General features: G+C 46.2%; 1 protein-coding gene across 8 annotated transcripts in view; it reads right to left on the reverse strand.

Annotated features, from left to right (window-relative positions):
• FOXM1 (forkhead box M1) overlaps nucleotides 1–18,324 on the reverse strand; it is a 260,165-nt gene that overhangs the window by 108,600 nt on the left and 133,241 nt on the right. For all 8 annotated transcript variants that reach the window (XM_078673734.1, XM_078673736.1, XM_078673729.1 and 5 more), the window contains one exon: nucleotides 13,640–13,730. In XM_078673734.1, coding sequence (XP_078529860.1) covers nucleotides 13,640–13,730 — 91 coding nt within the window. The remainder of the gene's footprint in view (nucleotides 1–13,639; nucleotides 13,731–18,324) is intronic.

Below are 18,324 nucleotides of genomic sequence, written 5' to 3' on the forward strand. Positions count from 1 at the left end.
ATATGATTGATGCGCCCTCGGTTTGCTCTGGGGACTCTTCGTCTGAACTAAAAAATGTTAGAAAAGTGTTCCACCCAGGTAGTTGCATCAATAGCCACCTCCAGACTTGGGGAATTACTCGCTTCGGAAAGGAAAGGAGATCTAACTATACTCCAGAATACCACACTATCTTTCATGGAGCAACTTTCTTGTAGTTGTTTCCATAGCTGGGTTTTAATCTCCATCTTACGTTTCTTTATAACTAGGTTATAAGCTTTCCGTAGTTTAGTTATTTCCACTCTATCCCGGGGAATTTTACTCAATGAAATTTTTAATTTTGAGTACGCCTTTGTACATTCAGTGCTAAACCATCCCTTTTTTCCGGTGACTTTTCCAGTATTTTTGCGGCAGAATTCCTCCGCTATATTATTTTTGATTATACCATAACTGGCTAATATTTGTTCCGATTAGAATTGGAATCGAGGCAAATTTTAAGAGAGGGTAAAGATTTTTTAACCACATTAGTAGTCACGAGCTCTTGATTGACCTTTTCCCACTTTAGGGTATAACCATTAGATCTTCCTATATTCAACAATTGTTGGTCTAGAAAATTCCGATGGACCAGGTCCTCCGTAAAGTAGGGACATATAGTGACAAGATGTTCGGAAAGTGGTCACTCACTGCATTAGAAATTAAAAATTTTTGAATATATGGTGCAGCGAAGAGAGAAACAAATATTAAATCAATCGTACTAGCGAACCCCCTCCCAATATAAGTTGGAGCAAACGGAATTGATGGGCTAGTTAGTTCATTAGCAAAACCCATGTCAAAGGTAGCCTGTACCTCATTCATTCGTACACCTGCTCCTGTGTGCAAAATGTGTTAGAGAATTTCCTGCCTAATCCTCTATTCCACAGTCTTGTGTAATGCTCTTTTTACATATCGAGAGATTAAAATCCCCGCCCCAAATTAATACAAAAAATAATCTATATATTTCAAGCATAAATCTTGCAATAAAAAGGAAACCTCATTTAGAACTTAAATTAACTCGAGAGGAGTTAGGTTATTATAAACATTTACGACTAGATAAATGGATGCTCTGTTTATGAATATTAAAATAGCCTGATAATTAGTATCTAGCTTCAAGGCCTCAATTTCTTCTACTCTCAGCACATTAGAGATGTACATTATTAGGCCCCCTTTTGCCCTTACCGAGGAGGATTGTATTGCCTCTGAGAAGAAAGTTTTATATCCTACCAGATGGAGTGGGATTCGGAGCCATGTCTCTTGTAAACATACAATACTATAATCTCTGATTAGGTTTATCCAGTTGTCATTTGATAATGTATTTGATACACCAGCCACATTCCAAAAAATGATGTCTAAACTTAGGCCTTCTCCTGCTGGGAGGTTACTTTTGCCCTGACAATGATGCCCTGCACTAGCTCTAGGGCAATTATATCTCTTACAGAAGCTTCCTTTTCAGCTCTACTTAAAGCGGAGTCTATAGCTTCAGGGCCTTCGAGAGAGGAATTTCTCCCAGGTATATTTAATTTGCTTAGTTCTTTTATACGATTTGTTATTGCTGGTTCTAGTGATGTGGGATCTAGTCGCTCGTTATCGTCTAACCGAGAGAGTGCATTATATCTATTACAAATCGGGACAGGTAATGCAGATCCCTGGTAGATGGCCAATGGGTTAAATAAATTATCAGGGGGGTAAGTCATTTTTTGGGGGGGATTAAAAAAACCCAGTGGTAATATACTGATGTCTGCAATATTGGGGGTGTAGCTCATCCCTATCCTCAGGATTTTATCTACCAGACCCGGAGATCCAAATGTCATGACTATGCAGTCACAGGTCAGGACTTTTTCCTGCTTTCCCACCCTTTAGCTCCTGGAATATTTGATTACGCATTCCAACCCTGTTTGTTAACCAATATAATGACTTGTTTTTTAAAGAGGCCCATGTTTCCTCGCTCGAGGATTGAATAGGTGGAACATTACTCAATATGATACCATAAGGAGTGGCCTCTGGCGGAAGGTTCAAATGTAAGGAGGGGGAGCCTTGGGTCTGTGACAATGTCGGTTGTAGGGGGGGGGGTACATTGATCTCATTATCCAAATTTCTTTTCACTTGATTCTGTGACCGCATCTCCTTTACTTTTTTATGTGTCTGTTCTGCTACAGAAACAGAAGCTATGGTAGAGATTAGGGTCTTCTCTTTTCTACCCTCTCCAAGGGTGGCTGACAAGGTTCCTTTGTGAGTGTTTAAAGTTTTGTTTATTTAATTATTTATTTTTCAAATTTTTAAAGCGCACTGTTACCCGAAGGTGTCCTGGCGCAGAGTGATCACTAGTATACGTCTGCTGAGGAATTAGTGTGTAAAGAGCCACGTCTTCAGGGCTCTCCTGAATGACAGCAGGTCTGATGTCTGCTGAGGCTCAATAGCAGCGCATTCCAGGCCTTCGCAGCACCCAGGGAGAAGCTCCTGCCCCCCAGCGAGCTTTCCTGACTCTTGGGACTACAGCCAACCCCTGCTCAGCCGACCTTCGTGATCTCACAGGCTTGTACCACTGGAAGAGCTGCGTCATACATTGGGGGCCTAGGCCATGCAATGCCTTGAAGATCACAGAGCGTTTTAAAAACTATTCTTTTACGTACTGGTAGCCAGTGTAGCTTCACCAGATCTTGTGCTACCGATGCAAACTTGGGTGTACCCGTAATCAGTCGGGCTGCAGCGTTCTGCAAGATTTGAAGTTTGTTTAGCAGCCCCTGTTGGGCATTCAGCAGCAGGCTTTTGCAATAATCGAGTCGGGGCAACACCAATCCTGTTACCACCGTCTTCCTGTGTTCATCCGCAAGAAATGGCAGGACTTTCCGAATGGTTTTTAGCACATAGTGGGTTGCTGAAGACAGCGCGTTAATTTGTGGCCTAAAGGACAGAGAGTCGTCCATTAGTACACCCAGGTTTTTTACCTTCGCTACCGGTGAAGGGGGGCCCCCATTTCCTCTGGCCACCATCGTGGGGACCAGAAGTTATCTCTGGATCCAAATAGCAAAACTTCCGTCTTTGCTGAATTGAGCTTAAGGCAGTTTTCTGCCATCCAGTTGCTGACCTCCCTCATGCAACCTCTGAACCTATCTGCCGTGCTTTCTGTTTCACCCGGAAGCAGCGACACCACAATCTGTGTGTCGTCTGCGTATAATTAAATACAAAGGATCTAATAACTGGCGCCAGGGTAGAAACGTACACGTTAAAAAGGGTCGGACTCAGGGAGGACCCCTGGGGAACTCCGCAGGGAGCACAAATGGGTCTGATTCAAAGTCCCCTAGGGCCACTGTCTGGGTCCTGCTGGATAGCAAGGCCTGCAAGATCTTAAGTGCCTTTCCTTGAATCCCACAGGCCTCCAACCGGTCCACCAGTAACTTGTGGTGGACCGTGTCGAAGGCCGCAGACAAATCCAGCAGGATCAGGGAGGCTCTACCACCTGCGTCCATCACTATTCTTATGTCTTCGGCTGACTTGATCAGTGCCGATTCCGTGCTTTGCCTCGCCCGGAATCCATGCTGAGATGGATCCAGTCGTTCTCCTGTCCCCAGGAAGGTGCTCAGCTGCGTGTTTAGTATGCCCTCCATGATTTTGGCTGGAAGGGGTAACCTGGCGATCGGCCGATAGTTGTTCAGGTCGGTCACGTCAAGATTAGATTTCTTTTAATGAAGGGGCAGAATGGATGCTTGTTTCCACCGTGAGGGAAATTCCCCGCTATCCAGCATGACATTGAACAGTGGGGTGAGTCCTGCGGCAATGGTAGAGGGTTCTAATCTTGCAATAGTGGCTGGGCAGGGGTCATGAGGGGAGCCTGATTTTATCCTTTGTAGCCGGGTCGCTACCTCCTCCTCATGGATTGGGGTGAAATAAGTCATTTTTCCAATTTCCTATCAGTTTCTGGGTTTATTTCTGGGGCATCAGTCCTGACTTGGTTGTCTAGGGATTAGAAGATCTTTTCCACCTTTCCAAAGAAGAATTTGGCCAGGTTTTCACACAGTTATTTAGGCTGGAAGTTGGTATTGGTGCCATGTCAGCTATTTTAATTTTGTTATTTAAAAGGTTTTCTACGCTAGTCATTCTGGATGAGAGCTGATCTAACCTGACCCTTATATATAGGTCCAGTCTTTCCACTAGGGAAGTAAGGTTTTGTAATTCGGATTGTGATTCAGACAGAGTGACAGATTTTTTACCAGATGTTCTAGACTTTTGCTTTGATTGTTTTTTCGGTTGGTAACCTTTCGAGGTCTTTGAGGGGACATTTACTCTCTCAGATGGTTGGCTTAACACATGAACCACTGCTACTTCATTGTCTTGTTTAGATAATTGAGGTCCCCCGATCCTTTATTTGTTTTTTTTTTGCTTTTTCGGGGGTGGTTGCGTTAGGGACTCATTACTAATATGTAGCAAATCATCAGTTGTTGGTTGGATGCAGCCATTTGCAGTGACATGCTCTTTCCCCCAAGTTCGGCTGTGTGGGATCTTTATGGTTTAAAGACTCCTGGCTTAGCCCAGAGGAAGATCCCAGAATTGACTCTTCTACCGTCAGTATCTGCTTATCTATGGCATCCACTGCTCCAGTTAAGTAATTCAACAAAGTCGGTTGGGTGTTACTAATAGATTTAGTCCCTCTGGGACTAATCAATTTTCTTTTTTTTTTTTTTGCAGAGTTTTATATAGCGCGAACTAGACCCGAACCGAATCATGTATCAGAGCGCTTTACATAGCACCAGTTACGTTGCATGAGGACACACTTTCATTTTTTTAGGCACGGGGAGATTAAGTGATTTGCCCAGAATCACAGGAGGTTTTTGGCGTCGTTAACGAGACTCGAACCCAGAATCCCCAGGTCCGAGGTCGAGCGCCTTAGCCGTTAGGCCAACCCCTCTCCCTTTTTCCCATGATGTGATGAGTTATAAACCCTGATTGGTCCGAAAGTATAATATTAGTCATCAAAGGTTTCAAACGTTTGGCTATTAACTTATCAAGTATTTTCGGGTCTTTCTCTGGTTTCAAAAGCGCCATCATCGCTTCTCTCAATGTGGGTGGTAATATTGGTTTCTTGTGTGTGTCCACAGACTTCCAAGATAAGTTTTTGCTAATCTCAGTCCTCTATTACCATATCAACATAATGGGCAATGTACTTCCACAGCTGCCTGTCATACTATTAGCTTACCAGCAAAAACACTTACTGTTTTGCCCGTTGTATCCACCCTCCTTCTCTCTTCATGTGTGGGGACAACATACAAAGTACATACAAAGACCAAAGTCTCTCCGAACCTATTCTGGACTTGGTTGTTTTGCTGAAATCCAATCAGAGTTTTGTTGATCATCAGATGAACTGCTACTGTCATGGTCTGAATGTCTAACTTCCTCTCCATTATAACTAGCCTTGTTCGTTCGTATGAGTGCAGATAGTATAACAAGCATTTGGAATGCAATAGGTCTCGCATTAGGAAAGTTTGAGCTATTGGTATTGTAAATGACACATTTTTTATTTATGGGTTGGTTTTGAAAATAGCGAAATTAATAGCTTTGTCATTTACAATGCCAATAGTTATAACTTTCGCAAATGTGACACCTATAGCATTTGTAATGCAATATGTGTTGTATTTACGTGACTTAGATGTATTGATATTACAAATAATGGCTTTTAATTTTTTTTAATAATTAATACTTAAATAAAAATGATTGTAATTTATAATGGCAATAGCTTAAACTTTTGTAAATAACTTTTGTGAAGATTATGTTCAGTGTATTTTATTGTGACGAAAATCCAAGAACAGAAGTGAAATATTAACATCTTTTTGTGACATTTGTAATAAAGCTTGAAACATTGAGAGAACATATTTGAAACAGGTGTTGAATGGTTGCACAGATTGATGCTGTGGTGGCGCTGAGTGATGCTGTGGTTTTCAGTGATGCTGTGGTAGCGCATAGTGATGTTGTGATGTCCCTGAGTGATGCTGTGGTGGTGCTGTGATGATATCTTAATGCAGAAGATCCTTCTCAGCACAATGCAGTCATATGATAGCAGTCATGCTTGACAGTATGATTCCTAATATTAATGTTCTGCTATCTGCACAACCTTCAGTGTCCTAGGTATTGCACAAACTAATATAATTGGCTATCCAACCTCCTTTAAGCCTTTCCTACAGTCTTGAGTTAGGGGACCATTTCTTCGGTTGTGCCTTTTTAGAAAATAGGAAGGTTTTCTCTACTGCATTGGCTGGTGAAGGCTCTGGAGTGAAGCCAACTGTCTCCTCCTACTCCTGAGATCCATGTTGTCAGGGCTCTCAGCCCAGCACTTGAGAATTTTAGTAAGACGATTGAAGCATCAAAGTTTCAGATGTTGTGGCTAAGTGAGGCAGTATCTTCTTTACACACTTACTGGGTATAAGTCTGGGGTAACAAAAACATCTGGTTCATTCAAACAGTGAACAATATAGGCCCATGATTCATTTGCTTGTTCAAAGGGTGGTAAATCTACTTGACCTGCATAAATTTCCACTTGGCCCATTTGATGCAAGACAGTGATGTGACGAATTATGCCAGCTTTATCATATCGGAGCTCTAGGAATATTTTCTCGGATTATAGTAGGGTTCATGTTCTATCCGGATCGAAATCTAGCAAGGCCTTGAGTATACTACAATTGTGACGTTTTGGGTGAAAAGCATCTAATGAAAAGCTTTTGTAAATTAGTTTTTAGCATTCCCTCGATTTTACCAACTGTTAGTGCTTATATTTCAGATTACGTTTGCAGTTCAGTACATAAATTGCCATCGGAGAATCACTAAAACCACTCGTAGCCTGAACTTCTCCACTCGAAAAACCGCTAAAAACTGAGCAAATAATTGCTATTGTGGGGTTTAGCATACCTCCAATCTCATATACCCAGGGTAGAAATCCCAGCCTCTAGCTGCCCATCAAGGAATTTTGGTCACAGATTTCCCTCATGTTACCAATGGTCACTAGTATAACTCTTAATGCAAACGGCTTACAGAAATGTATCAAAAAGGAACACCAGATATAAAAATGCAAAAGAAAAGAAAATCTGAGAAAAACAGACCGCTAAAACAAAGCTTACAAGCTCAGTTTTCACAACCCATCTGTTCAGCAAAGTTTATTTGTGGCATCACTTAAACGGGATATTGTACAATGTAACAGTGGATTAACATTTTCCAGTACAACACTGAGCACGAGGACGTGGGGCTAGGATGAGCAATAATTAGACTGTATAATCAAATCAATTTTAGCGGCGAAACATGCCAACAGGCAGAGCCCTCATAACCTTCAATGCTGGCACATCCTGGACTATTGCAAGGCACGGCGCATATTCTGATTGAAGTATGCTCTTCAGATAAAAGAGAACATGTGAATTCATCCGACACATGACCACCGTTTCTATACTGTGCTCTACAATTAGATGCAGATTGAGCAACAGTGACGTCACACCTGCCCCGAGCACAGAAAAAATAAATAAAAAAAAGTATTTCCTTTGAAAGCCGTTACCCGGCCTTTTGGCTCCGTTAAATCATTTTTGCTGATGCTCAATAGCATAGGTAAAAGTAATAAAAATCTGCTTACTGTTCCCGATGCCTAACAGCATCTGCAAAAAGAAAAGAAAGGCAAAATGTGCAGGGTCATGGCATGCGTCAGTCAACACAGTGGAGAAAAGAGGGGCACTGCAGAGAATCGCAGATGTCAGACCCTCTGAAAATAAGCTCTCGGGATTGCTGTGGCGGGGGCGGGCTCAATCCTTTGAAGTCTGATGCAGAGGCTTGTGGTGTGCTATGTGCATGCCGCAGCGCCTGGCTCACATGAACTGCAGTACCCCCGACTTCATCACATACAGACTGCTGGCACACAAGGGTTGTTTGAACTGGAATCCTGGCCCGGAGCCCTGCCAGGGCCTGAAACAAGCTGCAGAGTATTGCCTTTGGAACAAAGGGGCTCCTCTCCCAGAGCCAAGATTTATCCTGCGGCGCTCACAAGATACCGGACTGGAGTTACTCATTCAAGAAGCAGCTAACAAGCTGGCGAGGCAATGGGGGTGTCTGCAAGGGGCTGGGGTGGTGGGGACACAGTTACGGCAAAGAAAGGGGGAGGAAAGAACCGGGGACGGTGGCATGGGAGTGGGGCTAGAGGCAGCCAAGAAACTGAAAACGGCAGCCTTCATGAGGAGACGATCGGTAAAAAGTCTGGGGTGAAGGAAAACTAACAAATAAAAGTGAAGGTGGTGGTGAAAAATAGAGTAAGGAGCAGAAGCAACAAGCAGGTAGTTGGGAGTCTTTTAGAAGCCTGGTGTTGGTGAAGACTGGCAAGAAAATAAAGCATTGGTTGAGCTAGTGTAATCAAACAAGCTCTTGGGAAGAGGTGTGGCGCCGCGGCCAGGGCGACTGACGCTGGAATCTGGGGACCACGGTTCGATCCCCAGCTCCGGCGGCAGGTCAGCCCAGCACCATGTGACTCTGGGCAATAGCTCGCTTAATCTTCCCGACGGCCCCCGAGCGCCTAGAGACCCTTACGGGTGATTGTGCGCTTTACAAATGTGGACTTTACTTTACTTTGGCATTGCTGTGGGGAGGGGGGGGGGGGGAATGCGAGGCCGTGAAAAGTGTGAAGCGGGGGAGCGGATGCCTTTGAAGTGAAGCTCTCGGAGGCAGGTGGCTCGGGGAGCAAATGGTAAGCGCGTTCACGAGCACATGCACTCGATGTAATCCGCCTGGTGGTTTCAGAGCTTGTTTTGCCCTCAATACTCTCGTCCTATTATCGCTTGCGCGATTAATAGGACGAGACCTAAAAATACTGGGCCTAAATTTTACTAATAATTGAAATTTTAAGCTATTGATACATCCTAGTAAAATACTGTGAATGCTCAATTACATTTTCGTTTATATTTCTTTCAGACTACAGCCTGATCCTCTTTATATTGTTATTTAGGCCGATTGGCACTGTTGATAACTTCTGTATGCATGTTAATACATGAATGTCTAAAAATTATGTAAGTGCAAATGTGATTATTTAAATATAAAATTGAAAGTGAAGTGATTTAAAATTTCGAATTTGACAGACTCCTTGATTTTAGGTTTTGTGAATACACTTCGAGTAAATGCTAATTATAGAATTTACTTGGTTTGGCTGAACCCCCACTCCCACAGTAATTGTATTGGGGTACTGTTCAGCCTACTACCTATAATGGGTACACACACATATATATATATATATATATATACACATATATATATATATTACACACATATATATATATATATACACACATATATACACACATTATATATATGTGTGTGTGTAAAGAATTTGTGTATAAAAATGTGGGAAATGTATTAAAAACATTCACAAATTGTAACAGCCAAAATATTGTGTATGCCATTCTCTGCCCATGCGACATGATATACGTTGGCCAAACTAAGCAGAAAATTAAGCTGAGGATATCCCAACATCGGAGTCGCATTCGGTGCAAAACACCCAAGGCCCCATTGGTGGAACACTTTTTGGAAAAAGGACACTCGGAGAATGATATTCGGTGGACCATAATTTCTCAAATCATCCCACCCAGAGGTGGGGACCTCAACCGCCTCTTGAACAGAGAGGAGCTTAAATGGATTCTGAAGACTGATAGTCTTAACTCTGGTCTCAACCTACAAGATAAATGGACTGCTCTGATCTAAAATTGGGTTCTGAATCAGTAATATGTGTACTCTGTTGTAAATACTGGGTCTCAATTGTAATGTTTATAAGCTCTTCTTTAAGCAGCTCACTGGTCTTCCACTTCACCACTTCTTTATTATTACTATTTTTTATGCCCTGCCTCCCCCCCTTCACTGACCCAAGATGGCATGTGCGGCGGTCCTTTTCTTTTATGCCCCCTCCTTCCTTTGGACCAATCGCAAGTAATTATATAGCTTGCCTCGCCACTCCTCCTTGAGCACGCCAGGAAGCGAGATCCTTTACCGACTAACCCGGTAAATTTACTCAGTTGATCACCGGCCTGCACGCCCTTTTTTCCCCGCAATTTCCCAATCCTGAATCCCTATTCTTGCCCCCAGGTCCCCTGGCTGCCGACGAATACCACTTAGTTTCGCGGCTCCCGCCGCCTGATTGTGGTAAGAATTTCTCCTTCCTTTTATCACCCGCGGGTCCCTGACACGCTGGCCGCACCACTTAATATCCAATTCTGTTTCCTTAGGGTGGACGTTTTTATCCGCAACCCTTTTCCTCCAAACCATTCGGCATCTACCCTTCGAGGCACTCCGGTAATCTGTCACTCGTAATTCACCCCGCTTTGTCAGCTCACGCGTATGATTCTTTCCCCGCCGCCGATTGCCCCAGGGCACTCGACCCTGCTATTACTGCGGTATTGTGTATAAATTCACGACGGGCTCGACCACAAAGTCCGCCTTTTCATCACTTTCACTATTTATTTTCGTTTAGCACAAGTACAGTGCTACTCCCTCTGGTAATTCCACACATAAACGTGGGATAGCTTTATTTCTCGCACTTCCCACCTAAGCAGCAGCATTGCAACCCCACTAAGGCTGTCGTGTCCATCACTCTCTTACACCTTACCAGTGTCGCGCCACACACTGGTCACCACAAGTCACTTTTCTATTCTTGTAAACGTAGTTCGTGCAACTAAATGTGCAAAATTTCCCCCTTTAGGCATTTAGAGGCTACATTACTTTAAGGCTTTTCATTGTAATTGTCCTGATGATGGACCCTGTGATTTACTAGGGGCCCGAAACGCCGTCGACTTTTCAAGCACTGAAACTAAACTGTGATTACTATGTGTTGTAAAGTGCTTAGTTGTGATACTCTGTACAATTGTATTGTTGGTAGAGTAACTTGCTTTGCCTTATAAAGCCCTTCTTTGCTGTCTACATCAACCTTATGTACCTGTTTTGTAAGTGCTGGGCACAGGCTTGTGTTCCACACTGGCTGATCGTTGGAAGGTACTTTGTGTGATTTAGATACATGAATTTTGAGTAAAATCTCTGAAAGACCACTGTCCGGCTGGACATGTCTCTCTAAATATAGATTGACTGTCTATTTTATTTTGTTCTGAAACTCTCCTATGCTTGGGACCAATGTTGTTTGAAAAAAAGTATGTTCCCCAAGGTCCCTGCTGACTAAATTGGGGCCTCTTGTTGTTGTTAAATTAAGGGAAAACAGGAGCACTGGAAAATTGCTCAAATTGAAACTACTATGGAACTATCAATTCAGTTCTCCAAAGAGTAGGGATGTCAACCCGCATCACCAAATGACCATCAATTGAAACAAGAACTCTGAGCACATGCGATTCTATAGTCCAAAAGAAAGTAATCCAGCAGTTTTCAGATTCATCAAATCTGGTCTTTAATCGATTAGCGCCAGGCAACATTTGTTACGTCTTTGTTTAAGCCACCCTACGACTTTCTCAGGGCTGTAAACTCAAAGACCTTCGTTCTTAACAAAGTTTATCTCTATTGTATACACCATGTTGTTGCTATTATAACTATGATGAATGTCTCCCTGTCAGAAGTATCTTCAAGGAGTTGTTTGAGTAAGGTTTAGCTTGTACCTCACGAGTGCAGGCTGGCATCTCAGCCGCCCAGTGCGGTGTGTAAATCTCATAGTTCAGACCAACTGGGCGTGGGGGGAGGGGGGGGGAGGGCGGGGAAAGACCTGGGCGTGCGGGGAAGCAAACATCTGGGCGTGCGGGGGGGGGGGGGGGGGTGGGGGGCGGAACAAACATCTGGGCGTGCGGGGGGGAAACAAACATCTGGGCGTGCGGGGGGGAAACAACATCTGGGCGTGCGGGGGGGAAAAAACATCTGGGCGTGCGGGGGGGAACACAGATCTGGGCGTGCGAGGGGGGAACAAAGATCTGGGCGTGCGAGGGGGGAACAAAGATCTGGGCGTGCGAGGGGGGAACAAAGATCTGGGCGTGCGAGGGGGGAACAAAGATCTGGGCGTGCGAGGGGGGAACAAAGATCTGGGCGTGCGAGGGGGGAACAAAGATCTGGGCGTGCGAGGGGGGAACAAAGATCTGGGCGTGCGAGGGGGGAACAAAGATCTGGGCGTGCGAGGGGGGAACAAAGATCTGGGCGTGCGAGGGGGGAACAAAGATCTGGGCGTGCGAGGGGGGAACAAAGATCTGGGCGTGCGAGGGGGGAACAAAGATCTGGGCGTGCGAGGGGGGAACAAAGATCTGGGCGTGCGAGGGGGGAACAAAGATCTGGGCGTGCGAGGGGGGAACAAAGATCTGGGCGTGCGAGGGGGGAACAAAGATCTGGGCGTGCGAGGGGGGAACAAAGATCTGGGCGTGCGAGGGGGGAACAAAGATCTGGGCGTGCGAGGGGGGAACAAAGATCTGGGCGTGCGAGGGGGGAACAAAGATCTGGGCGTGCGAGGGGGGAACAAAGATCTGGGCGTGCGAGGGGGGAACAAAGATCTGGGCGTGCGAGGGGGGCCGGACTGGGCGTGCGAGGGGGGCCGGACTGGGCGTGCGAGGGGGGCCGGACTGGGCGTGCGAGGGGGGCCGGACTGGGCGTGCGAGGGGGGCCGGACTGGGCGTGCGAGGGGGGCCGGACTGGGCGTGCGAGGGGGGCCGGACTGGGCGTGCGAGGGGGGCCGGACTGGGCGTGCGAGGGGGGCCGGACTGGGCGTGCGAGGGGGCCGGACTGGGCGTGCGAGGGGGGGCGGACTGGGCGTGCGAGGGGGGGCGGACTGGGCGTGCGAGGGGGGCCGGACTGGGCGTGCGAGGGGGGCCGGACTGGGCGTGCGAGGGGGGCCGGACTGGGCGTGCGAGGGGGGCCGGACTGGGCGTGCGAGGGGGGCCGGACTGGGCGTGCGACAAAATTGTTTAATTATCACAACATTTTTAGCTTGGGAGTCATCGGCTCCTTTGACAAAAGGCAAAATGGAGCCCTGGATTTGGGTTTAGGCAGATCATGGTCACAGACACCAACTCTCAGAACCTATTGTCTAAAAGAAACAATTCAATGGTAATTCATTATGCTTTGGAGAATTGAAGCAAGAGCCCAATGGGTTTCCATTCATGTACATGCTTTGATCAACTGTCTTAAAAGGATCAAAGCTGATTTGGTGCAATATATCAGAGTATACCATGATGGCAGCACTGTAAGCAAAGTCTTGAGCTGATATCAGTCGGCAGGAACACCTATGCAAAGGCATTAGTTTCAGTTACAACTATTGGATTACTTTTACAGGCACGATAAAGAATGAAGTGGTAATAAAAAACAAGCATGGAGTTGAAACTTAACATCTCTGGACACACTTTGGTGCGAAAGCTGAACGGAAGTATTTATTTAAAAATATACGCAATTGTAGATGAATTGATGGTAGAAAAAAGGTGCAACAAAAGAAAGCAGGTGTAGCAAAAACAAAAACCGTGGCTCAAAAAAAATGATCAGATGGCTAATCAATTTTAACTCTAGGGTGACTGGATTCAAAACAGACCCTTTGTTCCACCTTACCAAGTTATCAAAATTATAGTGCAACTCACAAACCCATATGGTTCAGAGTACAGGGAAGGATATCAGAAAAGGAATAACATTAATCTGTCTGCTATTTAGTATATAAACTCACCAGTCGAAACGCTGGTACCAAGGCTTTCACTTTTCACTCCACTGCCTGCTGCCACACACTTTTGTAACTCAGGGAGTAGTCGTTTCTGCTGCTACAGTCACAAGACAAACATAGGGAAACGTGGAAAAAACAGACTATGTTTTTTGTTCACAACTGACTTCATATATTATACAAAATTCAATAATAATCAAATGTGTAAGATTAATCCAAGTTGTCTTGAATAATGTTTGTCTATTTCAACTTATAACAATCATTTTTCTTGTTCGCATTAATGCCTTAAGTGTCTGTGTCTGCTCCAAGCTCTGAAGCACCTCTGTACCAGAGACAAGGTGTTATGAAAAGGGGCTGCTTCTGTAGAAAAAGTGTTCTTGGGTCGATATTTTTGAAGGTCGTCTCCTCTCACTCCCCATGAGCTTATTTGCCACCCCTGCTTATTACAGTATTGAAATCCATAGCCAAATCACTAATTCAAGGAACATCTGCATTATGGTTTGATGTGTGCTTTGCCTTGCTTTGGGGACCGAAGATCCTTAACAGACGCAAGGAGATTACAGTTTCAAAGGAAAAAATAAAGGTCCTATGGTGAATTGAGCCACACATAAAAGTTGTATTTAGTTGTTTATGAAATATGAGGCCCATTCCCCCATGTTAACCATCATAAGACCTAAAGAACAAGTTACTTACCTTCGGTAACGCTTTTTCTGGTAGATACAATATCTGCCTGTGGATTCCTCACCTTGTGAATATCCCCTTGCGTCAGCAACATTCGGAAATTCTTTTTGTAGCCTCGCGCCGACGTGGACTCGGACGTCATAGAGACACGACATCGCTCGCGACTCCGCTGACGTCACAGACGCCTACAATAGGCCCACGCCGGCTTGATGACATCAGTTCCTGCCTTTGTTCCGTGCCATCGAGGCACACGGACGGACCAATGACAGTAGAAAGGTATACAGTATACACAGTACACAATAGTAAGGGCAAAACACACAGTGTAAAGCAAATGCAGGAAAGCAATAGAAACATTTCCATGACAACAAAATATATATACATTACATTACAGTAACTCTGGTATAGAAGAGTGGACAACGGGGAGGCGGGTGGATCAGTGAGGAATCCACAGGCAGATATTGTATCTACCAGAAAAAGCGTTACCGAAGGTAAGTAACTTGTTCTTCTCATAGATACATCTGCCGTGTGGATTCCTCACCTTGTGAATAGAGTCCCACAGCAGTCCCCACTCCCGGAGGAGGGTGTCCACTCTTCTAAACCAGAAAATCCTGGAGGACAGAACGCGCGAAGTGGTCGTCCCTCCTCACCTCGGAATCCAAGCAGTAATGCTTTGCGAAAGTGTGGAGGGCAGACCAAGTCGCGGCCCTGCAAATATCCTCTACAGGAACACCTCTAGCCAATGCTGAGGTAGAAGATTTAGCTCTTGTAGAATGAGCCCTTATACCCTCTGGTGGTTCCTTACCGGCCAAAGAGTAGCAGATCTTTATGCAGAGGACGATCCATCTCGACAAGGTTCTTTTATGGACCACTCTTCCTTTCTTGCAGCCAGCAAACCCAATAAAGAGCTGGTCATCCAAACGAAAGTCTCTGGATCTGTCTAAGTAAAAAGACACCGCCCTTTTGGGGTCCAGACTGTGTAGTCTCTCTTCCTCCTTAGAAGGGTGAGGGGGAGGATAGAAGGTAGGAAGGGTAATGGACTGTCCTAAATGGAAAGGAGTTACCACCTTAGGCAGAAAAGCAGCCCTGGACTTAAGAACCATTCGATCAGCATGAATGGTCAAGAAAGGGGGCTTGAAACTAAGAGCTTGAAGCTCACTTACCCTCCTTGCCGAGGTTATTGCAACGAGAAAGACTGTTTTAAGAGTAAGAAGTCTCATGGGACATTTGTGAAGAGGCTCAAAGGGAGCGCCCATCAAAAAAGTCAATACAAGATTTAAGTCCCACTGAGGCACAATGAAAGGAGAAGGAGGGAACTTATTTGTGAGGCCCTTCAAAAATCTTAAAACCACAGGAGACTTAAAAAGAGATGGCTGGTCAGGCAAGCAGAGAAATGCCGACAGCGCTGAAAGATAGCCCTTCACTGTGGCAACAGCAAGCCCCTGTTGCGCCAGAGAAAGAGCAAACTGGAGAACAGATAAATGGGCTTTCAAAGGGTCAATAGACGTTTCCCCACACCACGTGACAAATTTCGACCATCTATAAGAATAGATAGACTTAGTGGAGTCACGCCTGGCGGATAAAATGACATCCACAACGTCAGGCGAGAGGGAAAAGTAATTCAGGTTGCCCCGTTCAATCTCCAGGCATGAAGGTGTAATGTCTGGAGGTGGGGGTGTAGAACCTGCCCCTCCATCTGAGAGAGGAGGTCTGCCCTGCGACCGAGACGGAGCGGCGGGTGAGAGGAGAGGCGGAGAAGGTCTGTATACCACACCCTTCTTGGCCTGTCCGGGGCAACCAATATGACTTGGGCCTGGTCTTGGCGAATCTTCCTCAGAACTTGAGGAACCAAAGGTATGGGAGGAAACGCGTAAAGGAGTTGATTTCCCCAACTCAACTGAAACGCATCCCCCAAGGCTCCTTGCATCGGAAACTGGAGACTGCAGAACGACAGGCAGTGAGCATTCTCGCGAGTGGCGAACAGGTCCACCCGAGGAGTCCCCCACATCTGAAAGATGTCGTGAACCACCTCCGGGTGAAGCCTCCACTCGTGGTCGGCAGAGAACTGCCGACTGAGACTGTCCGCACGAACGTTCAGAACCCCGGCCAGATGATTTGCCATCAGACAAATCTGATGGTCCTGAACCCAGGACCAGAGACGCAGAGCCTCTCTGCGGAGACACTGCGACCCCCACTCCTCCCTGCTTGTTGATGTACCACATCGCGGTCGTGTTGTCCGTCAGGACCTGGATCGAACGACCGCGAAGGGAAGGGAGGAAGGCCTTGAGCGCCAAACGTATCGCCCGCAATTCTAGAAGGTTGATGTGAAGCAACCTTTCCTCTGGAGACCAAAGACCCTTGACCTCCAGATCCCCCAGATGAGCAACCCACCCTAGAGTGGATGCATCCGTTATTACTGTGGCCACCGGAGGAGGCAACGGAAAAGGCTTCCCCTGAGACAGGTTGCCTTCCACGCCCCACCAAGACAGATCCGCCGCAGCTTCTCTGGAGATCCTCACTGACTCCCTGAGATCTCCGTTGTGCTGATACCACTGCCTGCGGAGGCACCACTGGAGCGCCCTCATGTGCCAGCGTGCATGGTTGACCAACAGAATACAAGAAGCCATCAGACCGAGCAGGCGAAGGACCTTCAGGACTGGAACGACCGCTCCATTGTAAAATAAAGGAATCATCTCCTGTATGTCGCGAATCCTTTGACGGGGAGGGAATGCACGACATACAGTTGTGTCCAGTACCGCACCTATTAACAGGTTGCGCTGGGAGGGCACCAGGTGAGACTTGGGTACATTTATCGAAAAACCCAACCTGTACAACAACTGGGTTGTCTCCTGCAGATGATGGAGCACTCTCTCAGACGACTCTGCTTTGATCAGCCAGTCGTCCAAATAAGGGAATACAGGAATCCCTGATCTTCTGAGATGCGCCGCCACCACTGCCATCACCTTGGTGAAGACTCGAGGCGCAGTAGTAAGTCCAAACGGAAGGACCGCAAAGTGATAGTGCTGTGATCCCACCGTAAAACTGAGATACTTCCTGTGTGACTTCAGAATCGGGATGTGAAAGTACGCATCCTGTAAGTCGAGCGACACCATCCAGTCTTCTTCCAGCAGAGCCTGAAGAACCTGAGCAAGGGTGAGCATCTTGAACTTCTCCTGCTTCAGATAAAAATTCAAGATCCTGAGATCCAGGATTGGACGTAGCCTGCCATCCTTCTTGGGTATCAGGAAATACCGGGAGTAGCATCCCTGACCCCTTTCCTGCTCCGGGAACACCTCTATCGCACCCTTCTTCAATAGAGTAAGAACTTCCTCCTGAAGAAGCAACAGATGTTCCTCTGAGCAATATCCCTGGCAAGGCGGGTAATTGGGAGGGAACTCCCGAAAGGGAAGGGCATACCCATTTTCTACGAGATTGAGAACCCAAAGATCTGATGTAACCGATTCCCAATCCCGTAGAAAGTGTGTAAGCCGGCCCCCCACCAGACCCACATGATCCTGAATGGCGGATCTAGGGCTGCTTTTCCCTGGCTGGGGGGTTGGAGGAGGAAGAGGCCTGATGCCCTCGAGGACGTGCCCTTTGCTTTCCCCTGTACGACCTATACAAGGTATTCTGCTGCTGCTGTTGTTGCTGCTGCTGCTGCTGACCTTGCCTAAATGTACGAAAGGAAGAGCGACCAAATCCTCTGAATTTCCTGGTCGTAGAACCTCTGACTTGAAGACCAAGAGATCTAGCAGTTGCCCTGCTATCCTTGAATCTCTCCAAGGCCGTGTCTGCCTTTTTTCCAAAGAGCCCTTCACCATCGAAAGGCAGATCCAACAAAGCAGACTGTACAGCAGCTGAAAAATCAGATGATTTCAACCAAGCTGAACGCCTTGTGGCAACCGCCGTGCCCATGATTCTTGCCACAGAATCCACAGTATCGAGGCCGCTTTGGATGACCTGACGAGCTGCAGCTTGAGTGTCAGATAAAACTTCCTCAAAGTCATTTCTGCTAT

Source organism: Lissotriton helveticus, chromosome 1_1 (genome assembly GCF_964261635.1).
Source record: "Lissotriton helveticus chromosome 1_1, aLisHel1.1, whole genome shotgun sequence".
NCBI classification, from domain to species: domain Eukaryota; kingdom Metazoa; phylum Chordata; class Amphibia; order Caudata; family Salamandridae; genus Lissotriton; species Lissotriton helveticus.